The sequence below is a fragment of the Diadema antillarum genome, unplaced genomic scaffold, assembly GCF_040938485.1.
Source record: "Diadema antillarum isolate AM-2024a unplaced genomic scaffold, OU_Dant_1.0 scf00000025, whole genome shotgun sequence".
Classification (NCBI taxonomy): domain Eukaryota; kingdom Metazoa; phylum Echinodermata; class Echinoidea; order Diadematoida; family Diadematidae; genus Diadema; species Diadema antillarum.
Window position 1 is genome coordinate 4,603,821 of NW_027270914.1, and position 27,339 is coordinate 4,631,159.

General features: G+C 37.0%; 1 protein-coding gene across 1 annotated transcript in view; it reads left to right on the forward strand.

The window, feature by feature from the left end:
- The window catches only part of LOC139733565 (uncharacterized), a 30,598-nt gene extending 4,436 nt beyond the window's left edge, over positions 1–26,162 (forward strand). The window contains exons 2-4 of the mRNA XM_071644378.1: positions 10,798–11,072; positions 22,670–22,801; positions 24,416–26,162. Of these exons, the coding sequence (XP_071500479.1) occupies positions 10,798–11,072; positions 22,670–22,801; positions 24,416–24,595 (587 nt within the window). The 3' untranslated portion in view covers positions 24,596–26,162. The remainder of the gene's footprint in view (positions 1–10,797; positions 11,073–22,669; positions 22,802–24,415) is intronic.
- The last annotated feature ends 1,177 nt before the right edge of the window (positions 26,163–27,339 follow it).

Sequence of the window (27,339 nt, forward strand, 5' to 3'; positions counted from 1 at the left end):
AAGACACACCTAATCACACTATTCTACCAAAAAAAAATGTTCAAAATAAACTGCTAAAAAAATATGCTTTCCTGCCCGTTTTATGATCCCATATTTTAGTATAACCAATGTAGAAGAAGACTTGCTCTTTCAGAGAATATGAAAAAGGCAAGATCGGCTTCTGTAGGTTGACCAATTTCACCTTTTTTCAGTCCTCAGACAAAATCAGTGTGTGTGACTTTTTGTTTGTTATGTGATGCGCGGTCACAAATATACAAAACAATGTCCCCTCAAAGGGTTTGTGTTGCATGTGAATGTCGATTTGTGAAATGATTTGAAAATGAAATTGAAATTGAAAAAAATTTGGTAAAGATCCGAGAGCCAGGATGCAGGAGGGTTCATCTACACACTGTAGTCTATCTATGTTTGTTTTGCCTTTATTTCATGGCCAGCCTGATGCTACAAATGTAGGACTAGGGTACTAGTGCAGTTTTGCACCAAGTGCCTGAATCCCAGTTTTATGGCGTAATATTTAATAGTATTATTAAATATTGTAGCTTAGCTCAATATGCGAAAATCTTCTGTCCGTCTCTCTCTCTCTGGGCTGGTCGTAACTGAAAATCCTCAAAATTAATTTTCACATCAAAATCAATGCAACATGTTCTTTTGGCAGTCCAAAATGTGTATACAGTTGATCGTTGAATCTGAAAGTGGCGATCCCATACCAATCACAGTGAGTTTTTTATGGTATCTTTAAAAAGACGTGTGCGTGATTTCCGTTCCCTTTCCCAGCAAGACTTACATTGTACACTGTAGGTATTGATTACGGGTGTGTGTCTGTGTGTACACCGTATGTGTTTACAGTGTACATGTAGGCCTAGTGTAAGTGAAATAAGAAAGAAAAATGTGATTTTACATTGATCTCAGAAAATAATGAATTATAGGGAATGTGGTATATTAGAAATGAAAGAGAAAGAGAGAGGCAGACAGGAGAGAGAATAGCTAGATAAAAAGGAGAGAACAGATGTGGAACACAGAAAGGACAGAAAAAAGGGGGAAATTCATTAATGTACAAAGATATAGCATTGAAAAGACAAAAAAAAAAAAAAGATAACCAGAGTAGGTGATAGAAATAGCCTTGAAATGAAAAGAAAAAGAAAATAGGAAGGAAAGAAAGAAGGAGCAGATTTGTTCAAAAAGAAACGAGGAAAGGAGGAAAAAAACTGAGATTGAAAGACAAAAGAATAGAGAAGAAAACAATTGTACTGTACAAAAAGAGTAGAAAAAAATTCTTTTTGATAGGACTTGATGAAAAACAAATGCATACAGTGTATAATATGGAGAGGACAGCTAAGAAACTTAATGTAGTGATGAAGGAAAAGATGGAAGCAAGGAAACAATGAGCAGATAAGAAAAGAACATTGAAAAGGAAATAAAGAAATATTGGGAGGAAAGAAAAACAGTTTGAAAATACGGTGGAAAAAAAAGTAATACAAAAGCATGTATTTGAAAAATGAAAGAAAGATTTAACACTCACACACACACACACACTTGTATAAGTATGCTTTTTTATTTTGCTTTTTATTGATATCAAATGCATTTCATTTGATATCGGCACGCACACAACATACACAAACATACACACACAAAAGCATGACATTTAAGCAAATCTCAAGGCACAAGTGCTTTGGAGGTCTATAATCATGCAGATATACAGAAAGACTTGATACAGGCAGGGTAAATGTTGACAGAAAGCAGTGGCTAAACAAAGTTATCTTCTTAAGGATACCATAGAAAACTTGCTGTAATCGATTCAAGATCGTCAGAGTTAGGTCAGCATCGACTGTATCCATGGAATGCCTACCATTGTCAGCCTTGATTTTGACAAAAACAACAATTAATCATTTGAGGATTCAAAGAGACAATAAGCCCAGACCGAGACAGGGAAAAGGTGTTCACATACAGTGTACAGCCTGTAAAAAATTTATGCCTGTAGTCCCTTAACCTGCTGAGGACGGACTGATTTTGCTACAACACGCATTTCCCATAGACACCCTCCCGAGTATACTCGGGACTCGTCCTCAACAGGTTAAAGCTGCTCCCCCCCCCCCCCCCCCCACACCCCCGATATAATCTGCAAATCTAATGCGTGAAAGGTGAACTTACAAATTGTATGATACCAAAGTACCGGTAAGCAGTTTTGTAATGCGTGGCCACATTCAATCCAAGACTATATTTGGCTTTAATAATACATGAATGTGTGTCACAAAAATTTGATACACTTTTGATTTCAGTTTCTTCTGGTATTCACATCCTTCCTCCATTTTATTTCTCTGTTTCCCGTATTTGATTTGTCTTGGGTTTTTGTTTTTGTTGTTGTTGGTTTGTTTGTTTTGTTTTGGCTTTGTTTTTTCAGAGAGTTCCTTGTTACAGTAGCGAAGCACTCTCAGATACGTCCTTGAATCAAGTGGCTTTTGATATTTGATAGCTGTTGATAATATGATACTTTTTTTAAAGGGATAGTGGGCAATTCCACGGTAACTCGCGTTACAAATAATGGGTACATTTTTGGGATAATGTGCCAATATCTTTGTAATTGGTAGGATCTACAATTTACTTTTTTCATCATGGGTTTAGTAGACATACACCAACTAAATGAATCCAAAAAGAAAAATAAAGGACAAACATGTTAGGATTCTTGAATCATTTAATTTCGGTAACTCGCGTTACACAAAAAGGACATGGTCAATTCTATGAAGACCTCTTTTTGGAAAGTCTCCTCATACTAGACAATCTTGATAAAAGTTTTCCTACCTTGAATTGATAGTGGGTTAGGACTCATAAATTAACAATATCAAAGTTGAGTAACAATGACCTGGAAAAATGTAGGGAGCCTTTATGTCGGTAACTCGCGTTACGGTAACTCGCGTTACATTATGTCCACTAACACAGGGTGACACAAATTGATGACATACAATTGTTCTGATGGCACTTAATCTTGTGTTGAATAATCTGAGAGATGCTTATTTGTGTAGATAGTAAAACGAATAAATGTTAAACAAATATTTTACTAATAAACCCAATAGAAGAGTGTGTTTAAGACTAATAAGAGCTTCACTCCTCATAGAGACCTTGAATATGTTTGAATATATACTAGATGATATAGGTGTATTATTACATTGTAAGTTTCAGAGTGTAAAGATGAAAAATGTTGAAAGTCTTTTTAAAACAAAACATAAAAGTATCAAACCCTATAATATACAAGTTTACGAAACAGCTTACAATCTTTCAAAAATTCAAATCCTATCTTTGTGAGGAGTGAAAACTAGTACATTTCTTTGCAACTGATTGACAAAAAGACCAGTTCGTAATTCCACTTTGTGCATGAACAAAAAAAGATCAAGCATTTTGGTTTGTAAATTCACTGACATAAGCATCTGTGATGCGATGATTATTCATGCGATCCTTATCTAAATGATGCTTGCCAGCACATCCACCTGACAGCAAGAATGGTATTTTGCAATATAAACTGAAATAAGCTGTTACTGCATTCAATACAAAACAATGAAATGGATGCCTGCTAAATTATAAACTGATGGGAGTATTCTGATCCCCTGATCTAAATGCAAGTTCATTCTTTTTTTGAACAGAAGTTCCATGAATTGTTATGTCATGCAAGCTTTACATTATGCTGCTTTGAAAACAAGTGAAGTGCCGAACCAACTGAGAAAAAAGAAAGGTCATTTGTACCAATGTGTACATGAGCTACAGTGTATACGAACTGGCTTATTACCCTACATCGACGTAAATAAGCACTGAATTGATCAGTGTTTTAGTAGTAGCCATGATAAAAAAGTCATGGGCGTACATACTCAAGCAGTATTCAAACTTACGACCTCCTGATCACCGGACAGGTGTCATCTCCACTAGACCACCATGCTTTCGCCCGACAGCAAGTGCTGGTTCTGATCCTTGTAACATGCAGTGGGTACTGCGTAATTATTCAAATTCATGAAATTCTTCCGTTGAGATGTTTTCATTGCAACTGATTGACAAATTGCCCTACATCAACGTTAATAAGCTCACTGAATTGATCAGTGTTTTATTAGTAGCCATGATAAAAAATCATGGGCATACATTCTTGAGCAGGATTCGAACCCACAACCTCCTGATCTCCGGACAGGTGTCATCTTCAGTAGACCACCGAACAAGGATTAGAACCAACACTTGCTGTGCTTTATTGCATTCTGTAATAAAAATTCTGTAATACTGATGCAGGAAATTCAAAAGATAAATCTAATGGTCTCATTCACTGCTGGATACATGTACAGTATGCAGTGAAAGCCAGGCTAGACTCTTCAATGTGGCATGTGATCAGTGGCCTTGATGCTAATCACAGTTTATTAGGCTGCCCCCCTTTGTTTCAGTCCAGCATAGTGTGTATAGCACTGCATTTGATTGTTTTCACCACAATGTAGCTCAATTAAGTGCTAAAATTTGCTTATGTTGGGGGAAACTTGTGTTTATAGTTGGTAACTCGCGTTACATGCCGGTAACTCGCGTTACATGGTAACTCGCGTTACACTTTTCATTGACATTTTTTAATGTGATAACAGTGTTTATTCAAGTCAACATCCTGTGTACAGTATCAGGGTGTGATGAATTTAGAAAATTATGATTCCCAACAAATTACCTCCACTGCTTCCTTCAGAATGAAAAAATATTTCTTGTTTCGGTAACTCGCGTTACATGGCTCAAGGGCTGAACTTTCATGTGGTGATTAGAATTTTTTGAAGGTGGCATAAAAATTTCCTCATGGGAGACTGAAGTAGAACCAATTTGCTTCTTTAAAATAAATTAATCGAAGTGCTAGCAGAATTTTTCTATTAAAAAGAATTATATCAAGTTAAGCATGCATTTTAGCAATTCGGATGACTGAAAAATTGTCTTCAACATTTGTAGCTGTTTCTCGGGAAATATTTGACCGATTGATATAATTTTTTGAGTTTCTTTAACTTCAATATATGGGTAATACATAATGAGTAATTCTTTTGCAATATGATAAAGTTGAAATTTTAGTGCCATGTCCACATTCCCATGGAATTGCCCACGTACAGTATTGGTGGAGATGAGAATTGGGCTTTTAATCCGTTGAGGACGATTTGATTTTGCTGTAACACGCATTTCCCATAGATGCTAGCCCGAGTATACTCAGGACTCGTCCTCAACGGGTTAACTTTTTGCGAGATACCAAGAAAACACTTATGATATAGTACAGAGCGTACCATTTTAAGAGGAATTCAAAATTTATTTGATGAAAATTGGGCTTGGAATGACTGAAACGTCCAAAAACAAGGTAAAACAAAGCGATCGTAATAAAGTGTGGGTCCCACACTTTATTAGAATCGCTCTTTTTTGGATATCTCAGCCATTTCAAAACCAATTTTCATCAAATAAACGTTGAATTTCCCATAGCATTACATGCTCTTTCATATTTCATATTGAGGTTTCTCATTATCTCACCAAAAAATGTTAGAAACCTGAAATTAGGTCTCAACCAAAACTGTACGATCCCTTCAAAGTGTGTGTACAGTGTACAGTGCACTCCCGTCATAAGAAGTCCTTGATTTCCATTTACAGTTTGATTTTGTTGATATGATTGAAATCTTGTTGTAACTGATCATATGTACATAAAGTATAGGTTATGATTTGGGGACATTAATTTCCACTTTGTTGCATTAATCCATTGAGGAGGGCTGATTTTGCATTACATTTCCCATCTAGACACCTGCCAGAGTATACAAGGGACTTGTCGGAATATGGGAGTTAACGGTATGAGGGGCATAGTGGTATGAAATACAGTCTGTACCATGATTATTTGTTGTCACCATTCTAATGAATGGCAAAATACCGTGGAATAGATACCACGCTATTTCATTCAGTAAACATTCTTACATTATATTCATGAAAAGGCACATTTAATGGTATTTCTGGCCTGAAAGTACAGCTGTACAGCTGTACGCCTCTGTGAGGTAAGCACTGGGTGTACGCTATCTCCATAGGGGAGAAGATAGTCAAGGTGTGTCCTGTGACATGAAAAATACACTGAAGTGCCGTACAGCGTGGGCGGTATTCATTGAGTGCCATTCGCACTCAAAGCCCACGCCATGTGTATTTCACACAAAGTTTAAATTATCACTTGCAGTACCACAGTTAGTACTTTACTTTGTTGCATGATATTTCATGAGAATCACCACTGAAGTGTGATGGAAGAAAGTACAAACTAGACAGCAGAGCATAGGTTATAGTTATCATTCTTCATTGGAGTGGAGGAGGCATAATGTTTTGAGTCATCTCCTATCTATCAGTCAGTCCATTCATTCATCTGTGCTCCAACCAGATGTCATCACTGGGTGGTGTATGTGATGTGTGAGATAAACCACTCAGTGGATTTTCTTTAAGCACTCGGACGAGCTTCCACCATGTACACTTTGTATATTTTCCACTGCTATGAAGGGATTAATTATCAAACTAAACTGAAAGTTTGCCCATCATTAAACTTATTCATGACTGATACTAACTTACAAAGCAGTAGCATCATTCTTTTAACTAATGTAAAGTTGAAAGTGATAAATGGGTGTGAAAAGGTTTCTAGCGCTCTAAATCCAGAATACTAAGAATGCCTACAATTTGTACAGTGTACGTCAGACCAAATCAAATTTTTCTAGAAAAAAACCAAAAAAGAAAGAATGATTTATCAAATTTCGTTTCATGATTCCAAATTTTTGAAATACTGAAGGAGAATTGCTCATCCAGAAAATATTGAAAACTAAAAATTGACAGGGTTTAAATTTGTCCTCGCTGAAAATCAACTCGTGTGACTTTTTGTTGTTGTTGGTTTTGTGATGCATTGTCACATATTGGGCAATGTGCCCTAAGGTCCAAGGTCAAGGGTCACTGTACTTTGACTAAAATACTTATTTTGCAGTTTAGCATTTTGGTTCTGTAAACTTCAGCATGGATTTTTCTTCTTTTTTAATGATATTCAAAGGACAAGTCCACCTTCAACGGATTGAGAGAATGCAGCAATATCAGTAGAACACATCAGTGAAAGTTTGAGGAAAGTTGGACCACTCGTTCAAAAGTTATGAATTTTTGAAGAACGGTTCTGCACAGTCATTGCTGGATGAGAAGACTACATCTGTACTACAGTGTGTGATGTCACATGCGTACAACAATTACTAAGGAAAATATGAAGAAATTTCCACAAAATTTAATCTTTTGAAAAAAGTGCACATTCCCTTGACTCGCTACTGACATGTTAAGGGTATATTATTCCCCGTGCCTTCTGAAAGAGGCAAGTCAAGTGCTCTATTATTATGAGAGGAAAGTGAAAACATGTGGAAGTTTCTTTATACTTTCCTTTTATCGTTCTACGCTTGTGACATCACAAGCTGTAGTAGTCTTTTCATCCTGCGATGGTGGCACTGAAACTTCAAAACTTCATAACTTTTGAACGGATTGTACAATTTTCCTCAAACTTTCACTGATGTGTTCTACTGATATTGCTGCATTCTCTCAATCCTTAAATGTATAAAGGTGGACTTGTCCTTTAATGATGGACAGACAACAAAGCTATGTACAGTCAAACCTTTCTATAGCAGCCACCCAAGGGAAAATGTGCCCACTATAGGCAGATGGCTACTATAGACAGGTTGATGGCCATTTTTAATTTCCACTCTTGCATTGTATCCATAATAGCATAAAGTACCACATAAATTGTTCTTTAAAAAGAAAATGATTTTACACAGGCTGCTATAATATGGGGATTTTATATTTAATCATTTTAAGTTTTCTTTCATTCTTTTTATTTTAAAAATAAAATTTCAAGCTCAAGGAACTTGTTCAAACAGGTTTTGCATGAATGGGGTTCATGAGCCAGTTCGAGGGGATCGATTATACTGTAATGCCTACTAGTCAAGTTAGTGGTAAGTCAGCTTATCACTACAATTGCAAAGAGCTGCATTTATCAATCATATCTGTGTGATTGTGACTGAGCTAGGACTCAGTAGAATTCATGCAACGATATTAACCCGTTGAGGACGAGTCCCGAGTATACTCGGGCAGATGTCTATGGGAAATGCATGTTGTAGCAAAATTCAACCGTCCTCAACGGGTTAAAGCCAAGAATGCATTCATGGGGGCACTAAATTTTTGGGCCGTTCTACGCAGGTAGACCGATCCTGTTAACCACAGGATACAAAATGAGTGGCTGCTGGCTGCGTTAGGCAGGTGACCACTATACAAAGGGTCTAGAATACAGCAAATTTATGCGGGGGATTTTTCATTGGCGGCTATAAAGCAGGTGGCCGCTAAGGCAGGTTTGACTGTAAATTGACGATTATTTGCATCATGGCGATGATAGTTTGAGTAGTTTCCTTTCTTTCTCTTTCCTTTTCCTGCATTCTTTTGCAAGGATTGGTTGGGATGAAACCTCTGCAATTCTGTTTGTCATATAGTACCCTGGTATACAGCACCTACAGTATCTGATTGGTTGATTGCCCATCACGTGATATTCAGGTAAATGTACCATACTTGTAGCACGCTGTGGCTGTCAGCTGTGCATTTATGTTTTGAGCAAAATTGGATAATGCATGTTTACCATTACAAAGCTCTGATGTCACAATAAACATACATTTGCCACGCGTACTTTCGTCACTCATTTTTGTAAACAACTTCACCTGATTAGTTTTGTGTAATGTACGTACGTACATGTATGTACCATATTTGACAGCTGACTGTGACAGTGCTACTCATTCGCCATCATCATGAAAATGGTCTGCCATTTCTTTGCTAAATTCAAGAATCTGTGTAGACTAAGCCTATACGTCTGTTGACGTCCGCGGTGTTGTATAAAACAAATAGTGCATGGTCTTTAATTCTTGCAATGGAACAAGATTTCGCACATTGTGACCATTAACTATCTGTATGACTGTATCTGCCAGAGCCAACAAGAAGACAGTGGGGACCTGGCGTCTGACAGTTCCCCCTGCTATTTGGAAATTGTCATTTGTGTGTGTATGTCTCAGCGATGTATGAAACTAGAAATTGACCCAGTGTTGATCTGAATAATTACATTATCAAATCTTTGTCATGCATGCACATGTGCTGATTTATCAAGCAACGAAGAAGCAAATAGTGTTGTTGATGGTTTTGTTGTTGTTTTTGCTAATGCTTTTTTTTCTTTTTCAAGCATAGCCAAAGTACACTGTAGCAAACAAACAAACAAAAATCATGAGAGATACAGGTCAAGGTAGATCAAGTAAACAGTAGGGCAGCTTCAGCTTTGTATGAAATGGAGGAGTTATGGGGGGGGGGAGCTCTAAGCACATGCTGGTAGGATTGACATGCGTCTTATTGTGCTGAAGGTTATTTTGTCTATCAAAGACAAAAGTACAGTTGTAGTATGAAGTGAAGAAATGAAAAGATGCAATGTACACCCTGTACATTACATTCAGTTAAAGGAGACCTCCGGATGATTTTCAGATTTTTACATCTGAACAACTACAAAAATAAATTAATACTGAGGACAGAGTTTCAGAATCAGCGATAATTGGGATGAAGAATAAGAATATTTTCAAAATCTAGAACAAATTGCAATGAACAAGGATGATGACATGGCAGAGTCACCATAAGAATGCATGAGTTGGGGCTCAAGGAACCAGAACAAAAGAAAAAGGCATGCATACATTATACACAGGTGAACTCGCAAGCAAGCGGTATTGTAATGGAATTACACTGCTACATTTTTGAAATATGTGAACCTCCTATGTCATCATCCTTGTTCAGTGTAATTTGTTTAAGATCTTTCAAAGTATTGTTTCTCTGCTCAAGAACTACAATAAATTCCACAAATCTATACATGGAGTTGTCGACTTATGTGCTACATGATGTGAAATTATGAAAATCGTCTGGAATGCCCCTTTAAGGATGAATGATAGCAAAATGATTGAAAAAGGAAAATCACATCAGTCAAAGTTTGGAGGAAAATCAGACAATCTGTTGAAAAGCTTTGAATTTTTGAAGTTTCAGTGCTAGCATTGCTGGATGAAAAGACTACAGTTTGTAATGTCAAATGCAGAGAAGACACATTAAAAAAAAGGGAAATTCAACATATTTTCACTTTTGTCATAATAAAGGGCTTACCTCTTTGTCTTTTTCAGAAGGAAGGGGAAATGACATTGCCTTATACATCAGTATTGAACAAGTGAAGGAAATACATTTGTAGTTCACTCCCCCCACCCCCAATAAAAAAATGAATTCTCTTTTTAATACATATCATTCCAGTCTGTGCATGTGACATCACAAGCTGTAGCCTTCTTATCCGGAGACGATGGGAAAAATGCATAACTTTTGAAAAGATTGTCTGATTTTCCTTAAACTTCTCACTATTAAATGTGATGTAATAATTTGCTGCATTCACTCAATTCACATTGTGACTATTAAAAGTAAAACGAGAAATGTTCGCGTGCATTTTAATTTCGCGAATTTCGCGAGCGCCAAGATTCGCGAAATTAAAATGCATGTGAAAGTTCTTGTCTACACTATATGCATTGATTGCCAGTGGCAGGTTGCAAAAATTTTATGCCGCAAAAAGGGCCGTCTGCTCCAATTCACAAAAAATTCATGCAGCGAATACATATTTGTATATCATGTTCTCCAGTATTAAGATGAACTTATCCTTTAAATTAATGTCCTGTTAATATGCATTTCATTCAGAGATACTTTGAATGTTTTGTCTAAATTCCCTTCTTGCAGCTCCATACCCAGACAAGGCCGCTGAGGCAGCATACCCTCCACCCCAGCAACCAGGGGGTTATGCACCTGTGCCAACAGAGCAGACCCCCTACCCACCACAACAAGCCCCCTACCCACCCCAGCAGACACCCTACCCTCTCCAGCAGAGCCCCTATCCGCCCCAGCAGCAGGGCTACCCACCCCAGCAGCAGGGTTATCCAGCCAAGGGGCCTCCACCAGCGTATGGGGAAGGACAGGCCGCTTATGCTGCCTCTGGACAGAATGTTGTTGTTGGGGTATGTGTTTTGATGTTTAAGTTCTGAAAAGGAGTGATTTTTCTGAAGTGCTACAATTGTATGGATGTCATTTGTACTGTGTGTACTGTATGTACAGTGTACTGTATACAGTTGCAGTATTATATCGTCACTGGGGCGACAAGACCCCGTATATACTCTACAAACTGTCAAATGTTCAGGAGAGCCAAAGAACATGGCGGCCAAAGCACTACAATAGTGAATGGGACAGCCTTTCCTTTGACATGCTGTGGTGGCTTCATTTTTGGAGTAAGACAGTCGAGATTTGGACAGGACATCACTTAACCCATTATTTGACCATTAAAGGGATTGTATAGTTTTGGTTGAGACCTAAATTCAGGTTTCTAACGTTTTATGATGAGATAATGAGAAACCTCTTATGAAATATGAAAGAGCATGTAATTCCACAAGGAATCAACATTTACATTCTGTATTTGATGAAAATTGATGTTGAAATGGCTGAGATATCCAAAACAGAGTGATTCTAATAAAGTGTGGGACCCACACTTTGTAAAGATCGCTTTGTTTTACTTTGTTTTTGGATGTTTCAATCATTCCAAACCCGATTTTCATCAAATAAACTTTGAATTCCTCTTTAAATGGTATGCTCTATACTATATTTGTATATAAATAAGTGTTTTATTGGTATCTCGCAAAAAGTTAAAAGCCCAATCCTCATCTCCACCAATACTGTACCATCCCTTTAATAAAAAAAAGTCATTTTCACCAAAATTGCAGATACAAGGTCTTGTCACCCCAGCGACGATATACATGTACATGTAAGCAGGTACTGTATGGCCTTTTTTACGATCAGTGGTGTAACTTTTGTACTCGGAGGGTCAAAATTTCAAACATAATATTTTTTCATTATTTTGTTTGATTCCTGTTTGAAAGTGTTCAAATTTTTGAAAAAATAACATTTCAGACCTTAAAGCTGAAGGATTATTGGTGTAATTTAAGGAACACCCTGGCACCTGAAGGAAATGTAAGCTAAATTTTACTTTCATGAATTACACCATACTGACAAAACTCTGTAGTCAAACTTCTTCATGCAAAGTTTATATGGTTAACAACAATATATACTTTGTGAATCAAAACTATTTTGGGGTTGAATACGAACTGAATTTTAAAAAAAATGCATGGCAAGTAAAAATTTTTAGTAAAAATACAAATTGACATGTTATTTTTAAAATTTTTACTATTTAATGGTGGGCAGGCCAGGCCAAACTCTTACTATAACAACTCTTTAAGAAGGGCTACATTCCTATGTAGGTTAAATGAAATTCCAGTCTTTCCTTTAGAACTTTGATTTTTCACATATGGATGTTTCGGAGGTGACAGTTAACATATGACAATGTTTCGGAGGTGACATCAATATTAACACTCACTTTTGTTGAGAATAAGTGACAATAAGACAAAAATTCTTCTTTTCAACAATGTTTTTAATAACTATAATGCAAGAACAAGATATTAACTCCCGCGTCAAGCAGATAAACCACACAGAACAAGTATTTTTTTTACACTTCATTGATTAGCATGGGTGGTTTGCCATCCCTTTGGACGAAGGACGTACATATGTAAGCTGAATGTTGTAATCTGAAGAAACATGGTATTCCATTTTGTACCTTAAATTGAGATGAGGGTGTGAGATCATTTTAGTCATGTTTCTTTGCTCTCAGAACAGTTTATTCCTCAACACCAGGGAAGAATCACTTTGTTTCGGAGGTGACAGTTAACATATGACAATGTTTCGGAGATGACATCAATATTAACACTCACTTTTGTTGAGAATAAGTGACAATAAGATAAAACTTCTTCTTTTCATCAATGTTTTTAATAATTATAATTCAAGAACAAGAAATAAACTCCTGTTTCAAGCAGATAAACCACACAGAACAAGTATTTTTTACACTTCATTAAATTACCATTGGTAGTTTGCCTTCCCTTTGGACGAAAGACGTACATATGTACAAGCTATATACTATAATCTGAAGAAATGTGGTATTCCATTTTCTGCCTTAAATTGAGATGAGGGTGTAAGATCATTTTAGTGGTGTTTCTTTGCTCTCAGAACATTTTGTTCCTCATCACCAGGGAAGAATCACTTTGTTTCGGAGGTGACATTCATTGTTAACACTGTGTTGAAATATTCATATATGAATACCAAAAGCAAAAATTCTTATTTGACTTGTGTATGTTTTTGTTTGAACATAATTCTATGAATAGATTAATTAAATGATGTTCATGAATTCTTCATCATTCTTGATAGCCACCACAAAAATGTTTCAATACTGGTGAAAGGTGTTTGGTTCATCAGGGAAAATTTTCTATACACCAGATTCATTACTGTTGGCATTACTAACACATATTGTACATATCTTTCTGAATTGCTTGAAAATTACCTGCAAATCATGCAAATATAAGTAACTTTTGAGAGTAATAAGTATAGGATTAGAAAAAAAAAACCAAACATATTTTTCTTTGGAGGTGACATTTAAGTGGAGGTAACATAAATTTTGTACAAATGATTACCATATTTTACATGGAAAAAACCTAGGAATTCAAGAACAAGTTTATTAAGTTTTTCTATAACATGGTTTCAAACATGTGTACATTAATCAACAATAGCATCCAAGTGAATAAATTTTGCTAACACTTTTGTGCAAAATTGACCTTTTGACAAGATCTAGCATCAACATTAATTGTTGTCAACATCAAACTCCTTTAAGTTCAATTTCTTGGCGAATGCTAATGGCCAGCTAATGGATTACTCAGTTCAGTCATATTGACTTGATCGCATGTCAATATCAAACTCATGTAAGATTCAAATTCCAAGTGAATGCTAATGCCCAGTTGATGAATTACTCATTTCAATCTTTAACATTAAGAGTTGTCACCACTGAACGCATTTGAAATTAAGCTTCCACTTGAATGTTAATTCCTTCTGAATCGTTTCTTTCCAGTGAGTCATATTCTTCATTCACAGATACTTACAAACAGCAAGTGTAATTGACTAAAGACAGTATTTCTACTTTCAAATACAGAAACTATCCAATGAATTTTTACAAAAGGTCCCACACAAAACTGGTCTCAACCTTTCAAAGGGATCAACAATGGAGCAGGAAATAAAAATGTTGGGCATTGCATATTCCATGATATTTGGGTATCAAAGAAATACACACACAAAAAAAAAAATACAACAAACCAGAACAATACATCTATTGTACATGAGCCTCTTTTGATTTGACATGTCATTTGATAACGCTGATTATACTGGTAGATAAAGACACTCTCAATTTCAACTCTTAGTGTCATTATTTGTAGAGATGTTAAGATTACTATGATTTTGTCAGAAATGATTATCCAGTTGTTACCTTCTGATGATTACACTGAGTTTAGAACACAAAGCAAGTTGTATGATAACATCATCCAGAACTTATGTACATGGATCAACAATGAAACCTCATATCGTATAATTCTTGTGCAAAACTGCTTCTTGTCGAACTGTTGCACTTTATAACATTAACTTTTCAATTAGATGTTCATGCCACACTAATAGACATCTTTTCCTTTAGTTGTATTGTTCATTTTACAGTGACTTTGCCATGAGCAGCTAGTATAACAGACTCCATATCTGCTGTGGAGAAGATGTATTGCAGTGAACGTCCTTTCACTTGAAGCGAAGGTGCCTGCAGGATGTGCAGAATATCTTCAACTGGGTGTGTGTACAGCTGTTCTCCCTTTGAGCCAGGGGGCCAGATGAATGTATGTCCAGAGCTACCAGTTCTCTGCATGAACCGCACCTGTACCTCACTCTCAGTCTTCTTTGCTACCTGTTATGAATTTATGAAAAAACAGGTCAAAGTGAAGCCATGCATTTTACAAATCAAGACAAATAATACCAAGACAAGAAGTACAAGATTGCTCAATACTTATTTCAATGCTTTGCTTCACAGAGATCCATTTCAACGTTTTTGTTTAAAGGACTTTAAATGAAGGAAATATGTGTTGAAATATCAACAGCTCAAATACGTTCATGTACTTACCCAAGCAACATATACTGTCAAGTCATGGTCTGTTTTGTTCTTGTGGAACAGTGGTAGAGCAACATAATCTCCACAGGCAACAGCTTTCCTGCAAATTGAATATGTATGAAATTATTTGACATTATTTTAACAGCTTTCACTGTCTGAATAAGTACAAATTTGTCTCAAAACCAAACATTGTAAAGAATATGAACAGCTTTAAAGTAGTGAGTTTCATAATTTCAACAGAAAGAATACACGTGTACCTCTGTGGTGACACATTTTCTGGGCCTTCCTGTGCTGATAGGGTGGGAGATTCCTGCTGCTGTCCCATCTCCTTTGGGACCTTCTGTTGAGGCATATCTTGAGCATCTGGTGTTTTTCTGGAAATAAGCACATATTTGATACATTAAAAAGTTCAAGCTTGAACTGCAAGACTTCTTCAATTTGGATGTAGCTGGAATACTTTGCAGTATTGCTTTTATGTAGAAATGTAAACTTATAGGCTCTCATAGTTAGGTATGACAAAATAGGTACCTTTTAGTTGACACACCATCTGTGACTTCTACAGCATTATCCACTGCTGATTCCTGTTGGGGAACTGTCACTTTCATCTTCTTCCTTTGGGGCTTGCCTTGTGAAGGTTTTGCTCTCCTGAAATGAGATGTTTGAATAAATCAAAATTTACATTTGTGCACTGTCTTATTTCATTTGTTTAATTGTTTTTACAGTGTATTACAAATTGTGAATATGGGTTTCATATTAGGCCAAGTAAACATTGTTAATTCATGCAGATTTAAATACAAAAACAGTGTTTTCTATTTAGGATGTACTGTATAAAAACCTTGCTAGATATTTTCATATGATGCCACTTAATGAATAGATTTAGTGAATTAATCAAAAGGGAACTTAATAGGTTATAAGGATTACACAATATTCAAGGAATAAACAAAATTTTGTCTTACCTATTCTCCGTTTCAGGTTTCAGCTGGACATGTTCCCACGGCCCTGCATAAGCCAGGTTGGTGCACTCATGGGACTGGCCTCTCAGGCAATGGATGCAGAAGCAGGAAAAAGTCCTCTTCTTTATGTGTAATGGACTGACTGCCTGAACACTGTGTATCTTTCTTGTCTTAGGTACTGTCTTTACTTTGCACCTTTCTGGTCTCTGGTGGTCTATTTCTGCTTTGGGAACCAAGAAGAAAGCTCTTCTAGTGATGTGTGATCCTTTGTCATCCTTGTCTATGGAAAGATGTTTTTCACAGAATTGATACATTGCTTGTGCTGTATCTATCACGGCTTGCCCACTCAAAATGGCCCTTTCACACTGTCCTTTGACCACACTGGTTTCCCCGTCTGCTTCGCTTTTGCCATGCTCCGACCCGTAGTAGGCACGTTCGACGACACAACCATAATCATCCTTCCCATAGCTGATATCAACGAAAGCAGCTGCTTTCTTGTATTGGCTGGCACAGCCATCATTTACCTGGATTTGCATGTTCATGTTCAAGCCCCTAACATCTTTGAGGTGGTTTGTTGCTACATCCAGGAATTTCGCTACCGCGTGGTGGTCATGTGTCAGGTCATCCGTGAGGAATATCAACGCATCTCGTGTGAAGAGCTTTGTGCTGGGGTCAACATAGTATGACACAATTGGATGAATGGTGATTTCTTTCTTGACCCAGTGGGCTGACTTGATCTCATTCTGGTAATGACTAGAGAAATTTCTCCCAAAGTCCTGGATCAGAACAACAAGACCAGGAATGACTTCCTTTTTGACAGCTTCTTTGAGTATCTTATCAACCTGATATGATTGCCATGATGAAGCAAACAGATGGCTGATGTAGCTCACACCAGAAGTCGATGACACTGTTCCTCTGATTAGGTCTTTGACCAAGTCAGTTGCTGTACCTTGCTTTTCAGCGTACACTCGTCTGGTAACTTCTTTCTCCTGTACATCTTTGCTTCCCCTTTCTTTCTTCGTGATCTTCACTTTTTTGAGCTCCCATTTCATCCATTTCATGTCATTTTCATTTCCAGATGCCTCAAGAAAAGCTGAGTAGAATTCCTGAATGGTTCTCTCCAAATTGCCACATGATTCACATTCACCTCGAATGCACTGGGCATCATGGAATCTCTGTGCAGAAGACTTCTCACAGAGTAGCATACTGATGTACTCATTTTCATCATTGAGTATGGAATCCTTGAGGATTTGACGTGTGCCTTCTGCAAGGTCAGGATTTGAGAGCAAAGCATGGATTCTGTTGTTAATCGTGCGTAGCTTCTCAGTTACATTAACACAGTACACACACAAACACCCAATGTGCTTCATGGAGGAAATGGCTTTCACATTTTTAGGCTTCAGATGGTAGAACTTATTGAAACTGAGCTTGGTTGCTGGGTTCTCTACTCTCCATTTTGTGTAGGCCTGCTGGAAGGTCATCATCATTATGTAGGTGGGTTTGCCCTTTTTGCCAAACTTCTTGTCAGGCCGTGTCTGGGATACTGCTTGAGAGCAATAAAACTCTTTCACTTTGACTTCAACATGATGTGGGGTGGCATCCTTTCGTCGTTTTCTGGCCGACATTGATGGTTTCGCAGGTCCTTCAGTGGATGATTTCTTTTTTTGTCTCCAGTGAAGCCCAAAGTGTCGTGATGCATAATTCCAGCTGATATTGTGGCGATACTTCTTCTTGACGATGTTAGCCACACACTGAGTCAAGCTTTGCCTCACCACGCGAGTTGCAGCACTCCCATCTTTCCTGCAACTCCTAGCTAGTTCCCGTGTTTCTTCTCCGAAACTCTCCATCAGACTGTTCCGTTTTCTTTCCTTTTTTGGCACAACACCATGCTTCGCCAGCAGCTTCCTTTTCCTTGGGGTGGAAGAGTCAACGAGTGAACTAACCAAATCCACATACTTTGAAGGGCTCTTAGGCAACTGTGAATGTAGTCTTTGTAAGTTTTTCTGTTTTGCAGCTCTGTTTGTGTACCCAAGATCACTGGATGATCTTCTGCCATCAGGTATTTGATCAAGCTGCTCTCCACCTGGCTCTGTTTGGCATGTTTTCCGTTCTCTGTCTTTCCTTTTCAGGTGCTGTTTCATTTGTCTTGTTTGTTTTTCCCTTCTTGTCTTCATGTACAATCGCATGTACTCATTTCTGGACATTTTCTCCTTCGCCACCTTCACTTCCTCTTGGTTTGCTTCAGCTCTTGCACGACATCTTGCTCTAAGTACTCTCCGTTGCTGAGTTTTCTTGTCACGACGTTCCTTCCTCTTGAACTTCCCAGCTCTGGTATTATCTTGTCTGTCAATGTTATATTGAACCTTCTTCCTTTCTCTGTCTTTCTTTTGCAGGTCATGATATTTTGTAGGATTTTTAGTCTTCAGTTTCTGCCTCCATATGGTTGACCTCGATGGACCACTAGGCGTTGCAGCTGTGTTACTGAAAAGCTTCACTTGCAGTTTTTGTCTACTCTTCCCCATGACTATTCATAACACTGTTTTCTCTCTCTGTTAATAAATTGAGAAGGAATTGAAGTTGCCAGCTCACAAGATGTAGACCCTGGACATGTTACATGAACCATTAGGTGCACATGCACATGTCCATAGGCATGTGGCCTCTATGTGGAGTTTGATTGTTTGATGATTTTTTTTTTCATACATAAGATTGTGGACTAAGGCATGCATGAACATGCCCATAGGCATGTGGCCTCTATGTGGAGTTTGATTGTTTGATGATTTTTTTTTTCATACATAAGATTGTGGACTAAGGCATGCATGAACATGCCCATAGGCATGTGGCCTCTATGTGGAGTTTGATTGTTTGATGATTTTTTTTTTAATACATACAATTGTGAACTAAGGCATGCATGAACTGCCACATGTATTACTTTTGTATCAAGGGAATTCTGGTGAACTAGGTATACAAAATTCACTTCTGTTGTGATGATTTTGTAGATATTGAATGTATTAGAAGATGTTAATAAAAAGTGGAAAGGAACTGAAGTCTTGCCTTTCACTATCATGTAACAATATGGTGTTAACAAACAATGTCACCTCCGAAACACAAGAGAAAGCAACCTGCATGGAAAGCTGTGATTTGTTAATCTTCACAACTAAATTGCTTGTTGGAAATCAAGCTTCTCAGGTAAAAGCATCCATATGTTTACTTAACTAAAGCAGGAGAATTGATCTTGATTACAGCATTGTATATACAACGGATGAGTGTATTTTGTGCATTCCCTTCCTTAAAATAGTGAAAAAAAAAATGAATTTGCCTTAAAACGTGCTGTCTAGTGATAAAAAAAAGAGTGAGAGTGTGTTAGTTGATTTCTCCACTTTGAGACTTATGTTACTAAAATAAATGAAACCATTGGTGTACATGATATGGTTTCTCTTCAATAGAAATGAGAAAAAAATCTTGTTAACAGTGTTTTGTCACCTCCGAAACAGCAATTTTTAGTTTTTATTAGATCTTTTATTCATCTCTCGAAAATTCTCACTTCCTGTTGTCATATTACTATTTTCATCCAAAAGAGATTCCTGTCAATTGGACAGAATCAAACAAAAGTGCTTTGTCTTCAAGAGATTATCAAATATAATATGCGTGTTGTTTCGGAGGTGACAATTGTTTCGGAGGTGACAAGTGTTAACGGAAAATTGTAAATTGCTCCGAAATGAAAACAACAGGCTATAATTTTACTACCTTCCATCAGAGATAATGTTAGGGGATATATTACATTTTTATAAATTTAATGTATAACTGATGTCAAGAATAAAAAAATCAAATACATAAATCTGTTGTTTCGGAGGTGACAAAAAAGTTAACGGAAAAGTTAACATACATTTTTAAACGCTCACCAAAAAATTATAAGCTATTTGAATTAGATAATCTTGGGGTCAATGTAAAGTCAGATTGATTACTATTCTGTTTCGATGGAAATTAACAAAGTTGAATTTTAGAATTGTGAACAAGAGCCAACTCAAAAGAGGGTTTAATTGTTAACGGAAAATGTCACCTCCGAAACATAAAGTTTGAACAATTTCAGACTTTAAAGAAGACAAAGTAGAACCTGGTAAACATAACAGTTCTTAATGTTGGATGCCTGTCTATCACAACAACAACAAAAATAATGGAAAGGAATAACCAATTTAATATGCTAGCTCTGACAAAAAAACTATGTCAGAGTGAGTACACCAAAAGTGTTGGATTTCAAGCATGTAAGTGCACGCCACATCTGAAAGAAAAAGAGAGGGAAGTTCGTTAAGGTACCCAAGGTAGACACTGTGGGGGGTAAGTTTATGGGAAAAAATAATGCACATTCGTCAGTGTATAGGAAAGTTATACACCAATTAGTGCCAACACTGTGTTTTACACCACTGATTGTAAAAATGGCCATTGAGTGTTACATGTATGTATAATATAATTGCTGTGATTGAACATGAGACCATGGCACAGGGTAGAACCAAAACAACAAGCTGCCTTGACATCAGGAAGAACTTCTATTGCCAGGTAGTTGTCAGACATGAAAGCAAACTATGATATTGAAAGTATGTACCACAGATTGCCATTGACAACTCAACACCCCTCATTAAAAGAACAATATCCCAACTGGAATTTTGAATGGTCCCATGGGACTCCCTTTGACCCTGCCACACCACACTTTTACAGTAATTATGCACTTTCAACACCTTAATGATAGAGAGATGTGGCTTTCAAGGTAAATTCAAGATACTTCCCTGTCATAATTTAGCTCACCTCAGCACTGTACGTTTAAAGGCAGTTGTGCTTGTGTGCTTGTGGTTCTTGTGGCGATGAAAAACCACAGCAATACTTTAAGAATGAATGATGCAGTGGTTACAGGATTTCTTAGCTCTTTCGAGAAGCAAAGTCGGCAATATTCCATTGAGATGACATACAACAGTACAATGTACATACCTGTACCATGTGTACACTAAAAAAAAAAGAAAAAAAAAGAAGGAAAAATTCTGGTATGTTGCTATATTTAAAAAGAAAAAAAAAAATGTTCTCATATGTTGTTTTACTTCAAGAATATAACTTGCAAAATTCCACAAATGAAATCAGTGTTTGTTTTTTTAATATGCTTCTATTTGCATACCATACAATTTTGAAGAGTTCCATGCAAAGACAACTTTTATAGTCTTCTGGGAGGGAAGGCAAATCTGATGTGCTTAATAATGTTTTAATTATAAAATGCAGTTTGCCATACACTGTACCCATGATGTTTTTATGTTGCATCACAAAAGCAATCTAAACCAATGAAACATTTGTGCATTGTTAGCCAGCATTGGTAGTTTGGGTTTATGGATGTTTTGTAAGAACTTGCCCATAGTCCTACTTTACCTCAGTTCCCAGTTTGAATGAGTAAAATTGCAAGGTGTACTTGTAAAAAGGAGTATTTGAAGTGGCTGTTGTGGACTTTGTATCCATTTTGACTCAAGTTTGGTTCTTTGTGTTCCAGCCATGACACAAAAGATATAAGTGGGTATAAAAGTATGTGTGTAAACAATACAGAAACAGTACTGGTACTAGTACACTGTTGCATAGATCATTGTTGGTGAGTTTGCCAAGTTTTGTTTTGATAGTTAGATCATCTTTTCACAGTGGTTGCCAGGGAGTTTCAATCCAGTTGGCACACATTTCAGCAGAAAGCTTTGCTGAGTAAGCCTTGAATAAAATCTTTGGTCATCAAAGGAGTCTGTACATTGTGAAAATGAGCTTAAACTTTGCTGTAATGCTAACAGTGTTTATTTTCCTCCCCCCCCCCCCCCATTTCATCAAATTTGGGTCAAAGGCACTTTTTGAGGGGGCACAGATCCAATTGAAGGGGTAAAACTTTTACAATGTGTAGCTCTAGACATGCCTTCAGAATCCAAATAGAGATTATGCAAGATGTTCATTGATATAAAACTTTATGTTGTTTTCCTCCCATGTGTGCCATGCCTCATCCTGAAAATGAATTCTACTGTAAATTGTAACTTTATAGATTGGCTCAACTGTTTTCAAAAGATTACCTACATGTTATGTGTCTCATTGTTCTCTGAGTACAAGTCAGTCAGTTCATTGTAAAGTCTCATTCACCAGGTCTAGAGAGGAGTGTCTATGCAACTTGAAACACCCACTTGAACCTGACCCGACGCTGTCTGTCATCTGTGCTACATGTATGTATGTGTGCATTCTTCCAAAATGGCTACCCCCCAACACACGATGCTTTCTTTTTACACAGGAGTTGGGTAATTAACTACAACTAATACATGAAATATCAATTGTTTTTTAATTGTTTATAATCAATCAGAGTAAATAACATTTTTTCCCTTTTAAACATGTTGAGGACGAGTCCCAAGTATACTCGGGCAAATGTCTGTGGGAAACGAGTGTTCTTGCAGAATCAGCCCGTCTTCAACAGGTTTAACGGTAATAAGATTGGTAAGGTATTATTGCTGTTTATAGTTTTATACATGTTTAAACTTTTTTTTTTACAGTTACAGTGTATCTTGTTATAAAATTATTATCATTCTTGCCCTCTATGCAGCCCACCCCTCAGACAACGGTCATCGTGCGACAGGCGCAGGCGCAGCCAAACGACTACCTCGCCTTTGCCATCTTTGTCACTATCTGCTGCTGTCTGCCACTGGGTATCGTCGCCATCATCAAGTCCATGGATGTGAGTTTGAAGAAGGAAAATCTTTAGCCGTATGCCAGAGTGTACATTATAAAAAGAATAGATAAAAAAATGATTGCACAGTACTAGCATTTTCTAGCAATAGGAGAAGGCATCGTGTTGTATTACAGGGGAAACATTGACACAATTTTTTCATGTTGTACAAGATTTTAACTCATTTGTGATTTTGATATTCCTGACCATTGACTCCATGTGTCTATTGATGAAGATTCTTGGAGAAAGAAAACAGTTATAAATAATGAATTCCCAGCTGTCTCCATTCATATTCATGGTGCAAAGTTAGATAAAATGTTCACACTACTATAATTCCCGGTTAGCTGGGCTTGTAGCAGTCACATAAAGCACTGAGAGTGAGAGAGCGAACTAGTTAAGTTATATTTAAAGACAAGATGATGGTAAAGTCATGTATCGCCAGGGGATCATCAGTTGTGACCCTGCATCACAAAACCAACAAAAAGTCGCCAGACATGGATTTTTAGTTAAGAACAGATTCTGAAAGAGCAGGCTGTATTAAAGCTTTTAAAAAATGTATAACTCAATTTAAATGGACTCTTCTAAACTTATCCTAATATTGGAAAGAAAGCGCACACTCTGGAAAGTGTGAACTGAGAAAAGAGGCTTTGAAGTGCAGGGTCTCTTCAAGCACTTTATCTAATTCCAAGCCACGCTAGCTGTGCGATGAATGGAACAAAAACCAGGATGTTAACCACTGGAGCAACAACAATCAAGGAATTGTCAAATGAAGCTGAAATTGAGCATGCTTGATCAGCAGATTCTATAGATGATTAATATGCCAACTTTCAAAGCAGTAGCATTGTCCTTTCCAAAGTTATTAGAGTTGAAAGAGAAGAGTATGGACAGGGTTTTTAAGAAATAAAAAGGGGACTCTCAAAGACACACTTAATCATTCTATTCTACCAAAAAGTGTTCGTAGAAAAACTACTAAAAAACACAATTCCTGTTTGTTTTTGATCCCAGACTCTAGTATATTGTAGAAGAAGACTTGCTCTTTCAAAAAATATGAAAAGCTTAAGATTGTCTAGGTTAACCCATTTCACCTATTTTCAGTCCTCACACAAAATCAGTGCATGCAACTTTTTGTTGGTTTCGTGATGCACGATCACAGTTGTTCTCCATCAGTCACTAGGAGTTTCTGTCCGTTATGAGCAATACTCCCTTTTGGTGATGGACCAGGTGTGTAATGCCCCGCCTTCCTTGCTGTTAAACATAACAAAAAGTAAGAGAAAAGGAGGGGAGGAAGGTCTCGAGCCTCGGTGATTAAGTTTGCCTTTTCCTCCTCTGGCAACCAGCAGCATGCACCTGGAACCACCACAATTTTTATATCATGTATTTACGATTTTCTGTTTGTATTTTATGTCAGATTGTATTGTATTGTATATTGGATTGCCGAATAAATAATAATAAAAAAAGAAAAAGAGGAAAAATGAAAATAGTAATGATCGCATTGAATGTGACAACGGTAAACTGAAAAGGAAGCATACAAAACAACAGGATATCAGCAACTCATAGTTTACTGTAGGTATGAGTGTGCCCAAAGGTATCCCAAACCCTTTTATTCTGGACCGTCTCAAACAGGTGCGCAGCCGCTATACAGCCGGAGACATGAATGGGGCCCTCGAGGCCTCCCGCTCAGCCAAGAGCTGGTCGGTTGCCGGCCTGGTCATCGGCATCATCCTTGAAGTCATCGCCATCATCATCATCATCGTCTATTTTGTGGTGATCATTGCAGCCGTCAACACCTACACCGGCTACTGAGTCATTCTCCACTGGGTCTGCACAACACAGACCTTGCTCTGTGTAAGCACAAGTGGTTGATTGATGGAATTCTTAACATGTACAGCTGATCTCATCATTGAGAATGTAAGCCAGTGGTAATGATGTAGCAATGATATTACTAATACTGATCATACCATTCATACTTGTAGGCTGTGTCATTTAGAAGAGAAAAAAAAATAGAATTAGTCCTTTTCAACACTATCAAGATATTTTGATTGTTTCTCTGAGTGCATCAGTGTTTATCAAATAACACCCTCCCCCTTTCCCAGGTAGATATTCAATAATGTTATATAGATTAATTAAGTGCTCGTCAGTAGTTGGACGAACATGATCATGTGATAAAGGATGATTAATATGGCTATGAAATTGGAGGATATTATTTTGGCATAAACAAATTAGGGACAAAATCAAAAGGACAGTGCAGTGATGTTAGAAGCACCATGCTTGCAAAAATTAATTTTTGTATTCTGTACACATCGCTAAAAGTAGGTAAATGTTGAACATGCAGAAACAGAAAGTATAACAATACATCAGATATTTATGACTTTGGCTGCTGAATTGTATATATTTCCTTCAAGCTTGTCTGACATATTATATATATATGTTGTTGTTGTTTTTTTTGGAGAGGGTTGGGAGGGGATACCTTCCCTTTTTAGTTGTGCTGATGAATAGTGAGCACTGTACATTGTAGAATGGAAAACTGTCAAAAAATGATTTGTGTTGAAATGACTGACGTGACAGACATGCTACTGCAGAATAGGTGGATTTTTCAAAGCACTAGAATAGTATGATCAAAAGACGTGCCGACGTATATTAAAGAAAAAAGATATATATATACATTATATTCTCTATGTGAAGAATGAATATGTGTTTCTGTATAAATGCCGAGCACATATTGTACAAACTTTTTGTAGCTCTTTCACCAGACTGTCATCTAATATGATATAGATTTTCAGCAGCTAATTAAGATGTGTTGGAGGTTTTAACTTCTGCCGTGATTTGTCAAATTGGCATTGGTGCCCAATGTGGCAGTACAACGTAGAATACTTATCCGTGCTTGCTCAATTCTGGTTTGTGTGAGGTTTCTGTACAATGACCCATACATGCAATGCCTGTGTTACACACACTCTAGTGCAGGCTGCCTGCTGTAGTGCTTTCTGTGTAGTGCTCAGAAAATATGAAAAAAAAAAAAAAAAATTATTCTATTCAATCATTGCGTCTTCTATCATTTACTTCTTCCCAATTGAGCTGTAATAGGAAGTGTACAAATCACTCAGAAGAATCATAACCCATTGACCATTAGCTTTTAAGATTTTGACCACACAAGACCATGAGGTGGTTAGGACATTCCAGTGCATACCTTGACCATCATTTGTCTAGTATGGCCAATGGGATTATGCTATGCCCCGATGTTGTTTGAGAGCAGTGACTATATCAGGGATTTCTGTAGAACGCAGATCATGAGGAGGTGGTAAAGTTGTCATGAAATTTGGCATTTGTTAGAAAATCAGTCTGTGATCGCTTTATTAACTGCCATCTAAATGATTATATGTGACCCTGCACCTCAAAACAAACAAAAAGTCGCCAGACATGAATTTTTAGTTAAGACCATGTTCTAAAAGAGCAGACTTTAAGCTTTAAAATGATGTATAACTCAAATCAAATGGACTCTCCTAACCTATCTAAATATTGGAAAGAAAGCACAAACTCAGGAAAAGTGTGAACTGAGAAAAGAGGCTCTGAAGTACAGTGTCTATTCAAGCGCTTAATCTTTACCAAACCGTGCTGGCTGTGCGATGAATGGGACAAAAAAACATGAAGTAAACCACTACAGTAACAACAATGAAAGAATTATCAAATTAAACTGAAATTAAGCGTGCCTCATTAACACTTTCTGTCCATAATTAATGCCAACTTTCAAAGCAGTAGCACTATCCTTTCAAAAGTTAATAGAGTTGAAAATGAAGAATGTGGACAGGGTTTTTCAGAAATGAAAAAGGGATTGTAAAGACACACCTAATCACACTATTCTACCAAAAATGTTCGAGATAAACTGCTAAAAAACACACTTTCCTGCCCGTTTTATAATACCAAATTTTAGCATAATGTAAAAGAAGACCCGCTCTTTCAGAAAATATGAAAAAGTCAAGTCCGGCTAGGTTAACCCATTTCACTTATTTTCAGTCCTCACACAAAATCAGTGTGTGCGACTTTATGTTCGTTTTGAGGTGCACGGTCACATATGGAAGACTTGTGAAATTCTGAAGCATTTCTACTTTGGCAAGGCCCAGGATGGTGGTGCTTAGAATCAACAAATTGCATTCAAAAGGTTTGTGATATGATGGATTTTGCCTGCATCTTGTAGTGTGTGGGTACATTATTTCCACATTTTATATGCAGCATTAATTATTCTCATTTTATTTATTTTTTTTTTTTTTGAAGTGAAATAGTGTTTGGGTTTTTTTCTTCATTTTAAAAGTCAAGGATGTGGGGAATAGAAATGCTCAAAATCAATGTTAAATCAATATTCAGTGGCTTTGTCAGGCTTAATAGTTGTAATCAGTCACATGCACTGTGAATATTATGATGCAACAACAATCTAATAGCTCTTAAAATTTACCGTCTTCTTATAGTGTGGAGTATGTCTTTCATATTTTCCCTCATTCTTCTGCCTTCATATTTGAAAAAGAGAACATCTTTATATTCATTTGTTTTTCAATATT